The sequence below is a fragment of the Ochotona curzoniae genome, unplaced genomic scaffold (genome assembly GCF_017591425.1).
Source record: "Ochotona curzoniae isolate NIBS_2020 unplaced genomic scaffold, NIBS_Ocur_1.0 contig_3819, whole genome shotgun sequence".
NCBI lineage: Eukaryota > Metazoa > Chordata > Mammalia > Lagomorpha > Ochotonidae > Ochotona > Ochotona curzoniae.
Genome location: NW_024466004.1, coordinates 18,480,602 through 18,495,304, shown reverse-complemented (window position 1 = coordinate 18,495,304; position 14,703 = coordinate 18,480,602). Strand labels below are relative to the sequence as shown.

Genomic DNA, 14,703 nt, shown 5'->3' with positions numbered 1-14,703 from the left:
TGGCTAGAGCAGTTACGTTTTTTTATGCTCCAAAGAAACTGCAAAGACAGCCTAGCCTTTGAGATCACATTATCTATATTTATTGCCATAGCAGTTTCAGCTCTACTCCCATCACTTGCATTAATATTTAGGATATTTTCAAGCCCTTTGCCAGAAGGTGTGCTACATGTCTGGGTCAGATTCTGAGGCAATAGTTAAGCACCAAATATAGTGTCCAGAAATGGCATGGGCTTACTTGTGCTCCTGTGTGTAAATTGTCAAACGCCCACTCACCAAGACTTTATCAGCGACATTAACTCTCAAGCTCACATCGGTTGCAAAGCCATCTCACAGGGGCAAACAACAATTCTTAGTGGGGAGCTTGAGTGTCCATGCAAACGGGGATAAAACTATGTCAGGGTGGTCAGAGAGACATCCACTGGGTCCTGCCCAACAGCTGAAAGCTCCCCCGGGCCCTGCCAAGCAAGGGAGTTGTTCTCTTCACACCTTCATGCCATCCACACCCATTGCACGGACCCCAGCAGAGGAAAAATATTATTGTGATTTCTTAAATAGCAAAATTTTGTTATATGTTTAAGTAACATAGGAGATGGGAGATGACAGAATTGTAAAAGCTGCATTGAAGACCAGGTGAACCTCATTTTAATACCGTGTTTTCCTCAGTCTGAGGGAGCTTTCAATTTGAATTACTGAAAGGTGGAATTTTTAGTGAGTACAATGAACGAACAATGAGATAGAGACTTAAAAATTTTAGTGTTTTAATAATGATACATGGTGCATATGCTGCAATGAAAATAAAAAAGGAAAGGATAATTTATGAGCAGGATAAATTTCCTAGATACTGCGTTCCTGGCTCTTGTCCCACTATTTTACATGTATTTTTCTCACTAATCTCATAAATCATTATGAGTTATAAGTGAAAAATCTCTCACACATGAGAAAATTAAGGATTAAAGAGATTAAGTAATTTGCCTAACATGTCATATAGACATAATTTAAAAAGCGATGAAAGTTCCTTTTACCAAATTGTCAAAAAAGCATTCTATATTCCAATGGTCTTTCCTAAACATAAAAAATTATGATGATACTGATGATTGTACTATTTTGTAAGATATTTTAACTAAAATAAAATGAGGACTGGTATAATTTTTTAAAAAAAATTATTTTTTTACCTAAATTATAATGTCATACACTGGAAATAGCACATTTTAATTGGAAATACTACAGATTAAGGGAAATTGTGAATAAGATACGATGGAAACCCCCAGTTGTCGTGATGGGGAATCTTGCCCTCTCTGGCTGTGACTGGAGATGTGGAGGTCCCTTTCCAAAACTGGTTGTGTTTTCCTTGAAATAAATCTCTGAGGCTTTTGGTATTAATGATAGTTTATCTGTAGGCTCAGGCTCACAGAAATTAAAATATCTTGCCAACATATGTAGTTGGATGCTAGAGATGGCCAAGAATTCCAGACCTGTTGAGGGTGATTCACCTCTGTGCCTGATGCTTTCCGAATGTCTTGACTTAGTCAACCCAAAGCATGTTCTCAGCCTGACATCTTTTGTACATTCTCTGGCATGTGAGATAGTTGTTTACATACTCAGAATAAACTGTGCGGTGAGATCAAAGTCAAACTAAAGTACTTCTTTACTAACAAAGAAAGTGTCTTCATGAAGATTAAATGATACTTTCGTAGCCAATAAGACATATGTTCCACCTGATTTTTGAAGATTGCTATGACCACAAACTAAATCCTTTTCTTTCTAGTGGACAAGTACCAAAGACCACAGCATGAAAACATTTTTAGATGCAGTACAAGTTTCACATATCTGTTTTTGGTTAAATTTCCTTTTAAAAGCTAACTGGTTTCTTGTGAATTAAATCATATTTGACATCTGTAGAAACTGTATAAAGGATAGTGTTCAACATGAAATTCTCTCAATTGCTTTGCATAAAGAAAGAAATTAACAGAATAACAAAATGATTAGAGATGAAGTCATATTATATGCTTTTCCCATAAACCAAACAAAATTACCTGTACCAGGTTCTCCAGGTTTTGAAAGTGATCAAATATTAAGATTATGTTTACAGCATAGGATTTTGAAAGCTGGTTTGTTTTGCATTTGGCTTTTTTAGGTGAAACATAAGCATGCAGAAATTATCCTTTCATTTTCTAATGAACCATTCTAGAAGTATATTGTTTTAAAAATGAGTAGAGCCTTTTATAAGATTACTGGCCATCACCTTGTAAAAGTTAGCATGTATAATGCTGCAATAACAAATGCTTATAGCATTGTCCATTAATAGTTTCCTCATTTTCTTTCTCTTATTTCTTAGTATTCTCCAGTGAAGTTAAAGAAGGGATATATTGTTTTACGTTATTTTTGATTCTAAGTTTAGTGCATGATCTAAAGAATGATTAAAGAATGTAGAGTTCAGGAATACAACATTTGTAGAAACAGGATACCTGTCAAATAACCTAACCATCATACAAGTCACTACCAAGTATAAAGCTATGCAATGTTTTTATAATTATAGAATAAGGGATTCATATGAATGAAAAGATTTTCTCTAAGTCTTTATATTGACATCTTGGCTGGAATAGTGGTTCTTAAAATGTGGTCCCAAGAACTTCAGTGGCACTTCATGTAAATACATATTCTTAGGGGCAACTTTAGACTGTTTGAATCAGGAACCCACATAGGGGCTGCAGTTTGCCAATTGACAAACTCTCCAGAAGATTCTGTTAAATCTAAAGTGTGGGAATCACTGCTATAGATTACAAGAAAGGTAATGAATGGGTAGTACTATGTTCACTTAAGTCTATATTATCTGGTTAATGATCCTAACAAGAAATAGGAAAAATGAGAATACATTAAATCAGGTAGTTGTGTCACTTCACAATTGATAAACTATGCTGATGCCTTGTTACTTGAACACCTTCTGCGTGTTATAAAAAAGAATAAATCTTAAGGTCCAGGGACAGAGGAGTAGAACAACAGAGCCTTACAAATCAAGGTATTCATGTCTTCTCAAATTAATTCCTTCTACTTTGTAACAATTGGCCCACTTTATTTTGTATACAGAAATTCTAACATTCAAATTTAGCTGATGATTTCCATAATACATTACCTGGAGATAGGGAAAGTTAAGTGGTTTATGCCATGCTATGGATCTCAAATAGCTGCATCAGAATTATGTAGCAAGTTGTTAAGAAAGCTACAGCTTGTATCTTCTCCTCTCTTATATGTGGGAATTATATTTTATCTTTACAAGGTTATTTTTATTTAATTTTTAAATTTTAAGCATGAAAATCAATCACCTTTATATACTTCTATGATATTTCACTACATACATACATTAAGGAATATTTAATTAAGGTGAATTCATTTATCTCTTCATGTATTTAACATTTCTTTATGGCAAAACAGTAAAAGTCCTATCCTTACAGTATTTTTATAGAGAAATATGCAACGCATTAACATCTATAGCCACTTCACTGTACAACATAATATCAAAACTTCATATCCCTATACATCTATATTCTAGCACCCATTAATAAATCTTTCCCCACCTATTCCTGGAAACATATGAATTGTCTATCCACTAACGAATAAATAAAGAAAATGTGGTAATATACATAATGTAATAATACTATCCAGCCAAAAAAGATGACATTTTGTTATTTGCAGCAGAAAGGAATACACAGGAGCTGATTATATTAAGTGAAAAAATTCAAACAGAAAGACAAGTATCAGGCGATCACACTCATATGTGAAATCTTAGAAAAAAGTTCCTCACAGAAGTTAAAAACACAGTGAAGTCCACCGGAAATTTTGCATTTCAAGTTTTCCATGTGAAGTGGATAAGATGGTTTGAGGACCATATTTTAGCATCCTGTGACAGTTGGAAGATTCCCACCTGCTCCATTTCACTTTTTTTTTCAATAAAAGATTTAAGTTATTTGAGAGTCAGAGAGAGAGAGAGAGAGAGAGAGAGAGAGAGAGAGATAAGCAGAGAGTGAAAGAGAGGGAAGGAGGAAGGGAGGGAGGGAGGAAGAGAGAGATCCCATTTCCTGGTTTATTCCCCAGATGTCCACAACAACCATAAACCAGGAATTCCATCTAGGTCTCCCACATGTGTTTTAGAGGACCAAATACTTGGGACATCTGCTGCTGCTTTTCCAGGAACGTCAATAGGGAGTTTGATTAGAGATAGAACAGAAGAACCCAAGGACTTCAACTTTAGCTCTGAATTGGGATGCCAGTGTTGCAAGTGGTGGCTTAACTTGTACTACACTCTGAAAAATTTTCCTTGACTATTGATAGGAGTGTTGAATTCAGACACATATGCTGCATTATTTTTGTGTAGTATTTAGGACCTCTATACTTATTTTAACTGATTTTTCAGTATTGATCGTACTGTACCTTTCAATAATAGACAAAATCTGGCAGTATACTAGATTTTCCACTTTTTACTCTATGTACGATGTCATAATACACTTAAACAGCAGAATGTTAAACCTATAGCTGTTACTAAAGTACTGTACTGTTGTGACAATATGGAGAAAGTTGGTGAGAGGTGGGGAGATAGGAAAGCAGAAATGAAGAATCTCTATACTTGCAAAACTGTATCATGGAAAATAATAATAGCAATTTTAAAAAGAAAATAGTATCCACTGCAAAAAAAAGAACACTTTTCTGTTTTTATTTTCCAGAACACATGAAGGTTTTCTTTGGAGCCATTGGCTCCATAATACCTTCTATACTAAATTTGGTTAATTTACCAGAAAATATTACTACTTCCTCTGGTCATCTAGTGTTCATAACTAAAACTGCAATAATTGGAATATTTGACTTTAGTTGTCATTTTCATTGTAATAAAAATGTAAGAAATCATAAAACAGTTCAGTTTTATAAGGTGATTGAGTTCTAAATGCTGATTATGTTTTTGTATTTTCTACAATTTGAGCAAATTTATTAGAAACACAAGTATGAAAACAGTGTTGGAGAATGTTTTAGCACATATGTTCTGACATTGTTCCCCCCTTACATATATTTCAGCTCAGGTAGTTGAAGACATTTATGTCTTGCTCAAAACTAGGATGTAGTGTTCTCTGTGGTATGAAATGAAAGTGTCACGATGGCTTTCAGCGAATTCTCATCACTGTGATACCCCAGTTTTCAAACACAAACAGAATGATGGCATTTAACCTGATTGGTTTCAAAAGGTCTCTGTGTTTGAGTTTGTGTCTATGTGTTGCAAGCTGTTTCCTCCTAGTCCCGGTTATTTTGTTTGCATGCCTTAGTAGTTGTCTTATCTGTGATTTTATATATTTTAGGATTTTATGCGGCAACAGTTTATTGTTTTAAAGTGTAAAGGGTCAGGTCCTTTTATATACACCAAATTATTTTGTTTTGCAGAAAATATTTTAGCTTATCAGAAGACACATATAAAATAAGATGTACATAATTTTAACATAGTAATTAATGGTCTATAAAGGAAAGCAATTAAAATTTTAGGTTGCCTAACAAATTTTTGCTTGTATCTTTAAAGATGTATTTATGTATTTGTTTCAAAGAATTATGGGTTGGGGAGAAGAAGGAGGTATCTTTCTCCTCTGGTTAACTTCACAAATGGCCACAATGGCTGGAGGTAGATCAGATGAAGCCAGGAGCAGTCAGGGCCTAAGCCAAAATAGATGTGTTTCTTCTGGATCTTCCATGTAGATATCAGGGACTCAGTCACTTAGGCCATCTTTCACTGCTTTCCTAGGTCATTAGCAGGGGGTTGGATCAGAAGTGAAACAAGTGCTCTTATGAGAGGCCTACATCTCAGGTAGCAGCTCTGCGTGCTATGTCGCAATGACCCACTTTTAATGAAAGCTTTATTTTGATTTTAGTAGGAAACTGTTCAAAAGTAATGTCAGATCCAGTAGGATGATCAAGTTTTAAGCAAAAATGAAAATAAAAATGATTGAAAGGGTTTACAAGTGTTGGTCATATTTACTCTGAATATGAATGTTCTATTTTGATAAGAATGAATCTGAAGTTCCACAGTTATTTTACAAAAGTGGAATTGGGTACCATAAGATATGGATTTTTGAAGTTAATTTTGTTCATTCCATTTATTTTTTAAAAGGTTATTTCATTGTGTCAAGGAAAGTTAATCTCAATATTCCAGAAGAATTTTTTTTAACTATATCTAGAGTGCTCTTCTATGTGTTGCTAAAAGATATACAATTATCTTAGTAAGAAAAGCAGAAGTTAAATTCTCTGTATTTTCTTGTCATTAAAGGGAGAAGTAGGACCCCCAGGTTCTCCAGGGCAAGATGGACCCCGGGGAGAGCCTGTAAGTATCTCCTCAGTTTCGCTCTATAAAGTTCTTATCCCTTCATGGAATCTTTTCACTGCTTAAGTTCTTCCAGATGACTTTTCTCTTGCTCAGTGTATTTCACAGTTTAGATGTTGTAGGCCCTTTTTTTTCTGGAATGTCATGAAATGCTGAAATATTGAACTCTTTCTTACAAACCAGAAAGAATTTTTGCATGCAATGTTAATCTCAATCACAAGAACACACACCCAAACACATAAGTGATTAGCACAAAAGTCATGGTTTGTTGTTCAGCCTTGAATCAATTTCACTTTGCCACTAGTCTGTAGTTATATAGGATGATCTCTTGGAGAATTTATTGAATAAATATATTGAGAAACATATGATTAAGAAATACTGAATTGGAATCTTAGACATCTGTTGTTTTTTAAATCAAGTATCCCAGATGATTCTCAAGGTAAATTTTAAAAATACAGTTTTGACCTACCTTTAACCTGTAATTCACTACCAACCCTTAAATACCATATCTTCTTTTATTCTTGAAAGCTAACTGTCCCCAGAGAATTTACAATTTGTTTTGGTGTGGATGTGTTTGGGGGAGGACTAGGTCACGAAGTGAAGTAATATCTTAGATATTACTTCATAATAATATCTAAGATATTACAATATATTATGAAGTGTTCAATCGAGAATTCAGAATCGAAATGTTTGACATACTAGGAAAAGAGGTGTCACCGAGTCTTCTTAAATGGTATCAAGAGATTGAATTACCCTTAACATTGCTCAAACAAGCATTCACTGAATTCTTTTATGGCTGGTATGCATTGGGACAAGTTCTAAATATAGCTGCCTACTTCAAGGAGTTTATAATCTCATTTAGAAAAAACTGATACAAATGATTATCACCATAGTGTTCTTTCTTAATCCGTAAGTGCTGCACTTAATATTTCAGAATACCTTTGTTTTCATCTGGATAGTATAGACTCTGAGTAAGCTTAATTGATAGAGTTACCTAAGGTATACGTCAGAAGAAGCCTGGAAATATGAGACAACATCGACTTAATGCATTAGAAAATCCTAAATTCTAGAAGAGTGTAGGAAGCCAGATGTCTTGCAGTGATTGATAAATTTTACCAAGGACTTGCAACTAGATTTGGTCATGAAAGGTTGTCTGTGACTGAAAAGAAGGCACAGAGAACAAGAATAGATGCACACAGAAGAAATCAGTGAATAATTTCTCAACTCATGAATAAATGAAATTATCTTAATGAGGTCAGGAGGTTGCAATTAATGTTTCCTGGGGTGGCAGAAAGAAAGAAAAATTAGAAATGTAGTTGGGACCTGGACCTAGAGCTTACTGACTATCAATTTTGAAAGTAAATGTTATTCACTTGCAATTTAACTTTTATGAAAGGGGAAAAGAATAACTTGATGAAAAGGAGTGATTTAGAGGCAGTTAATGAGCAACTAATGTGTGTACAATGAAAGAGAAAGAAAAATAGCAGAAAGTATAATATTAGTTAGTGGGCCCCTTTGACAGAACCTCAAAGGAGCTGAAGGCATCAACTTGGATGATGAGAACAGTAATGGAGAGACTTCAGCAGGAATAGCATGAGCTCAGTAGATCTTATCAAAAACCATTATTGTTTGATAAGAATTCTTGGAAACTGGATATGGTACTTGGTATGACTGTTTATGCTCATATTTTAGAAAGAATATGAAGTGTGTGAGTATGTGTAGGTGTGAATGAGAGAGCAGAGAGACAAAAGAGAAAGTGGGAAAGGAAAGACGATGAAGATTAGAGAAATCCAGATCACAAATTATTACCTGTGTTCTCATCTGTGAGCCAGTTATTGGAAATCTGTAACCCATTTTCTGTTTAAAATAATCTTATGAAGGGCAGACTGGCCACTGAGTCTATGCAATATAAGAAACATATCTTTACTTTGAAAATTACACTGTTGCAATATTAATAAATCCAAAGAAGGGAGAAGAGTAGTAAATAGGAAATGAGGAATGCTTTGGATGTGTTTTGCTACCCTAAGGCTCCTTGCTCCTCACTCCAAGCACAAGACATTGATTTGTGGTTGGTACTAGCCTGCTCACTCTTTAGAGCTTTGGCACTGAATAAAGCTCCATCCCAGGCAGCATGGCCCTTCAGATTTTAATTTTCTGTTTCTTTTTTCCTTCATGCCAAGATTCATCACTTTCCCATAATTGTCAGAGTGGGTGGTGAGTGAAACAAGACTACATAATGAAGCCATGCAGCCTACTCAGAGACCAGGGATGAGACAGAGAATAACGTGGTTGGAGTGGTGGAGGTCATTTAGGTGCCCCTTCCCTCCTGAGCATGGAAGGTAGAAAACTCGGAGTTACTGAGTGAGATTTCACCTCTTCTACTGTAGCTTCCATTTTGGGCAAGGCAGGACAGGCAATACAGTATACCACACAGTTATCTTGTTTTACCCACATCTGGTCTGTCCTAATGAATGGTGAAGAGGAAGTCAGATTTCCTATGCCAGGAAACACAGTGCGTCAGGAAAACAATGACTGTATTAAGCTTCTAAAATATGCTGACGTTCTCTGTACACAATGTTTGATCTGTATTCTCTTCCTGAAGGTACATCACTGTAAACTATTTTGTATTTTGACAGTAATGGAAAACTTGGTTGCTAGAAATACAATATGAAGATTACTCATTGCTATTTGTGGAAAATATTTCAAATGGAGAAAAAAGCTCCAAAATTTATGTGTTTTGTAGTGCAAAAATGCTTTTTCTCATTATATGTGAATGTAGTTTCTAAGATTTTATAATGAATAATTTGATCCCATGAAAGCAACAAATGCTTCATTTTATTTATTCTGTAATGTGGCAGCCAAGAAGATTAATGGAGCTCAGGTTGGACGCAACCAAGCTCTTAGAAAAACACTTAAACACCAATTAAAGACAGTGGATGCAGACTGATAATGGTTCATCCCTGAAGAATGTTAGGCAGAGTGCTATATACTCACATAAACTGACTCCTGGACTTCAAATTGAGGGTAAAACCTGCATTTCAATGAGGAATGATTACATTGCTTTAAGATAGCACCCTGCTTGTGTGACAATATTTTGAATTTTAAAGCCTGGCATTAATCAGTTCTAAAAGTAATTTATTTTATAAGTGGCAAATTCAATTAACTTCAATTCAAGTAACTGTAAACCCACTTCTAACACTGAGTAAATTTATTATAATTGGTTTCAATGATGTGTCACAGGATTTAAAGTTAATATTATTGTAGTCACTCATTCAACAGGCATTCATTGAGGGTTCTCTGTCACAGTAAATTATCCTAGTGAGAGTGAATATGAAGATTAATATATTAGTGGCTGTACCTTTGAAAGGCCATATGATTCAGTAGACGATAACACAAGATGAATGTTTTTGGTGTGGGCTTGAGAAATGGAAGATGTGTGTCACTCTGGTTGAGTTTGAGAGCATCAATGAGAGGGACGCCTACTTCTCTTAAAATGAGGTGTAATTACCTATCAGAATGTTTACCTACTTAAAGTGGGTAGGGTGCAATCACACACGTATTGATCTCTCAGTCGAAATCTGGAAGGTAAATGGACATTGGCTAGTTTTTGACCTAGCAAGGGTGTGCAGCCAATTCCAAAACAGAGAACATAATACCCTGGAATAAGCTGGTGTTGGCTCTGTGTAGTACTTGTAGGGGAAAGGACAGAGCTATATGAGGCAATTTCATAGGGGCGAGGAGACCAAATCAAGAAAGACTAGTATGTTTGTGCTGTCTGGACTGAATCTGACAGTATTTACAGTCATTTAGAGGTTTAACATAGAAAAGAGATTCGGTCAAGTTTTAGCATCAGAGGTCACCCTAACGTCAAAAGCCTAGAGAGATACTCCTAGGCCTTCAAACCTAATGGAATCCAATTTTCCAGATTTCAATATTGGTAAGGAACAATAATGCTTTTTACCTCTACATTTTTCTCCTTTCTGAATAGCAATACCTGTGACTACTATTCTATCTTCTTCCAGCAGTGTACTTAGGAAATGGATAACTTATTTATAGGTTCGCAATGAAATGAAAACAAATGATCCCACAATGAATCATACACATACCTACATCAGTGTAGCTAATGAGACTTTGGACATTTAAGATGGTATTATTTAGACAGAAACTTGAACTTTATAATGTAATGGATGTTAGGAGGTTAGTATTGAGGGTGTTAGGATGGAGTGAATATATTATCCATGCAGGTGAATGTGTATCTTTGGATGCCAGAGAGTGGATGGGGCTAGATTGGCAGTTTGCCCCCAAAGAGAACTTAATCCCTGAAACCTATAAATGTTATACAATTTAGAAAATTGACTTTTGCAGATGTGTTTAAATTAAATTTCATTTGATGAGCTTTTCTAGTTAATCCTTCTGGGTTTGGAAATGTCTTCACCAATGATCTTGTAAGAGAAAGATGAAGGGAAATCTCACTCACAGAAGGGGAGGAAGCAATGAGGCAGTGGTGGCTGAGATCCGAGTGATGTATCCACAATCAAGCAGTATTGACAACTACTAGAACCTGAGTAAGGCAGTAATGGATAATTTCTTAGAATCTTTGTGGGAGCATAGCCCTGCCAAGATTTTGACTTTAGATTTCTCATTTCCACAACTGTAAGAAAATAGCATTCTGGTGCTTTAAGTTACAAAAGGAATGATAACCAATTTAGAATGCATCAAAAAATAATACATTGAATTTTTTACTTAGTGTAATGGCAAACAATCATTTTGTATAACAAGTCTATATAAAATCACGTCTAAGAGATACAGCAGATCAAGTAGGTGTCTGTGGAATTAGCATCCAATCTGGGCACCGGTTTCAAGTCCTGGCTGCTACATTTTTTATCTGTTTCTATGCTAATGTGTTTCGGAAAACAGACAAGAATGGTCTAAGGTTTTGGGACCTTCGCTCATTTTGGACACCAGAGAATTCCTGGCTCCTGATTTCAACCTGGAATAATGCAACCATTGGGTCAATTTGGGGAGTGGACAAGTAGATGAAAGATGGATCTTCTTCCTATCCCCACGTATGAATATGTACTGAGATTTTTAAAATATTTATTCAAAAGGCAAATGTATGTATTGATCAAAAGCTTTGGGCTTGTAAATTGAGAAATAACTTGGTTTCAGTGACAATTCGGTATTTTGATTGGGATTGCAGTGACTTGCTGCAAGTAGTATGGATATTATGATATTAATTTTTCCAATCCAAAAACATGGAAGATTTTTCCACTTTTTATGTCTTTTTTCTTTTTCTTTTTTTTAAATTTTTTATTGTAGAGTTATTTCAGATAATTGGCTAAATTTATTCCAAGCTATTTAATTTTTTTGTAGCTATAATGAATGGTACTGATCTTCCAAGCTGTTTATTAGCGATGATGTTGTGTTTGAAAAGCTATTGATTTTTTGTGCTAATTTTATATCCTATCTCTTTCAGTTACTGTAGCCTCCAAAAATAGAGTCATTTAGTATTTCTATATATAAGATTATATCATCAGCAAACAGGAATAATTTGACATCATCCTTTACATTTTGTATCCATTTCTGATATCTTTTCCAACATTGTGGCCTTTGCTTAAACTTCCGGAACTATATTGAACAGCAGTGTTGAATGTAGGCATCCTCATCTGGTACTGCATATCTGTAGAAATGTTTCTACTTTTCCCCATTCACTGTGATGCTGGTTGAGGAGTTGTCATGTATTGCCCTGATTGTGTTGAAGAATGTTCAATTGGCTCAAGGTTTTATCATGAAAGTATACTGTACTATTTTTTAAAATCAAATGCCTCTTCTGCATCTAGCAATATAATCATATGGTTTTTATTCTTCAGTTTGTTAGTGCGATATATTATATTTACTGATTTGTGTATGTTGAACCATCCCTACTTCCAAAGAATGCATCCCACTTGGTCTGGGTGACTGATAGTTCTAATGTATTATTGGATTTAATTAGTTAGTACTATGTTGAGAAATTTTGCATATTTGATCACCAGGGTATGGTCTACTTTATGCTCCCTTTGTTGATTTTTTTTTCTGGTTTAATGCAATCCCAACCAAAGTATCAGTGTGTCAGTGATAGACTCAAATCTGGAAAAGAAGAAAAATCTTTAAATTCATATTGCTACAAAACACAGGGGGAAGTGGAGGAGAGAGAAGGGCATGGGGCAGGGGAGAGGAAAGAAACCTTATGCCTGCAAAATTGTAAAATGGAAAATAAGGACAAAAATCGTGGGAAAAAAAGGAAAAAAAAATTCATATGGAAACAAAAGAGACACCAAGAAGCTAAAACAATCTTAGCAAAAACAAAACTGGAGGTATCACAACACTGGATTTCAAGAAGTACTGCAGGGTGACTATAATCAAACAGCCTAGTGCTGGTGCAAAAATTGGCATGTAACCACAAAAATTAATCTAGTCAGCTACAGCCAATTAATTCTTGACAAATGAACTAAATTTCTGGAGAAATGATAACCTCTTCATCAAATGATACTGGGAAAATTGGATCTAGACATGGAAAAACATGAACAATTCCCTTACCTCACACCTTATAAAAATATCAACTCTGAATGGATTGAGTATAAATCTATGACCTGATACCATCACACAACTAGAGGAAAACAGTAATTAAAGTGTGCAAGGTAATGATGTAGGCTGGTGAAGCACAGGCACTTAGAGATACTTTAGACAAATGGGGTTAAAACAAGCTTCGAAGCTTCTTCACTGAAAAGGAAATGGTCAGGCAACAGGCACTCAAAAAATGGAAAAAAAATTATTTGCACACTATGCAACTGATAAATTATTAACATCCAGGCTCTATAATGAGTTGGAGGACACTTAACAACAAAACAAACAATCCAGTTAGGAAATTAGCAAAAACTTGGATAGACTTGTTTGGAAGGATGAAGTACACATGGCCAACAGACACATCAAAGGAAGCTCAGCATCACCAGCCATTAAGGAAATGCAAGTAGAAGTCACAAGGAGGCTTCAGCTCGGCTCTGTTAGAAAGCACGTCATCCAAAAAAAAAAAAAAAATCTGGCAGAGATGTGAAGAAAAAAGTATCTTAATCCACTATTGGTGGAAATGTAAAGTAGTTTGTAAAGTAGTTTATTATGCAATACAGTGCAGAGATTCCTCAGAAATCTGAAAATAGATTTACTGTATTACTCAGCCTTCCCACTCCTGAGAATTTATCCAAAAGAAGTGAAGTGAAGATATGATAAAATTTTCCATACTTCCAAGTTCACTGCAACTCAACTCACAATAGCTAAGATACAGGTTCAACCCAAATGATAATCAACTGATGACTGGATAAACAGTGTTCAACTGGATGATTGAACAGTATTCAGCCATTAAAAGAATGAAAACCCTGGCTTTTGCAGTGAGGTGGATACAACTGGAAATGGTTATGCTTAGTGAAATAAACCAGTTCCTAAAAGCAAGGGGCAAATATTTCTTCCTGGTATTGTATGTAGGGCTTCAGTAAGCCTGTGGTTAGAGTGAAATACATTTTTGTAAAAATTAAAAATAAGGAAGGAAGGAAGGAGAAGGATTGAGCAACAGATAAGGATGGGAAATACATGAAATCTCTTGTACAAACTTTATATTAATAAAAGTTTAAAATCAAGCTGAATATAATATTCTTGGCTTTTTGCTTAAAAAAGACAAATTGGTTAAATAATAGCACATTGTTACCAGTACTTGTTAAACTCTGTTAATAAAAAAGAAAAGGCTGTTTGATGTCAGATGTTGTATTGGCAGTTTAAGTGCCTACATCCCACACTGGGGTACCAGTGTTTAATTTCTCATTTGACTCCTGGCTTTAGTTTCCTATTCATGCAAACTCTGGAAGGCTACAATTATGAAAAATATTTGTGAATACCTGAGTTCCTGACACCTATGTGGGAGAGCTGGATTGAATTCCCAGCTAAATTTATGCTTAGCCCAGCTACAGCTGTCCATGGAAATGCATGTTGTGAAAAATATGTGTGTATTTCAAAATTTTTGCAGCAAAATAAATACATTTCAATTTAATTTTCCATGAAGTTAAACTGCTTTGTGGTTCTTTGTTCTACTATTGTAATGTTGCAAAGTAGAAAAAAATTAAAATTTATTATATAGTTAATATGCTAAGGATATAAATTATAGGTAAGAGATATAGAGTATGTGAGTATATATCCACAATAAGAATCTATGTGAATGAACATCATATGGTTTAATTAATATTTCTATCATTTTCAATAGGTTCTTTTTTGATGTCTGTTATATTCCATTTTTGCTTGCTTATATTTTATCACATGAATAAGATACTATT

The 14,703-nt window shown here is 34.9% G+C and overlaps 1 protein-coding gene across 2 annotated transcripts in view; it reads left to right on the top strand.

The window, feature by feature from the left end:
- COL21A1 (collagen type XXI alpha 1 chain) overlaps nucleotides 1-14,703 on the top strand; it is a 108,458-nt gene that overhangs the window by 66,438 nt on the left and 27,317 nt on the right. For both annotated transcript variants that reach the window (XM_040983030.1, XM_040983031.1), the window contains one exon: nucleotides 6,296-6,349. In XM_040983030.1, coding sequence (XP_040838964.1) covers nucleotides 6,296-6,349 — 54 coding nt within the window. The remainder of the gene's footprint in view (nucleotides 1-6,295; nucleotides 6,350-14,703) is intronic.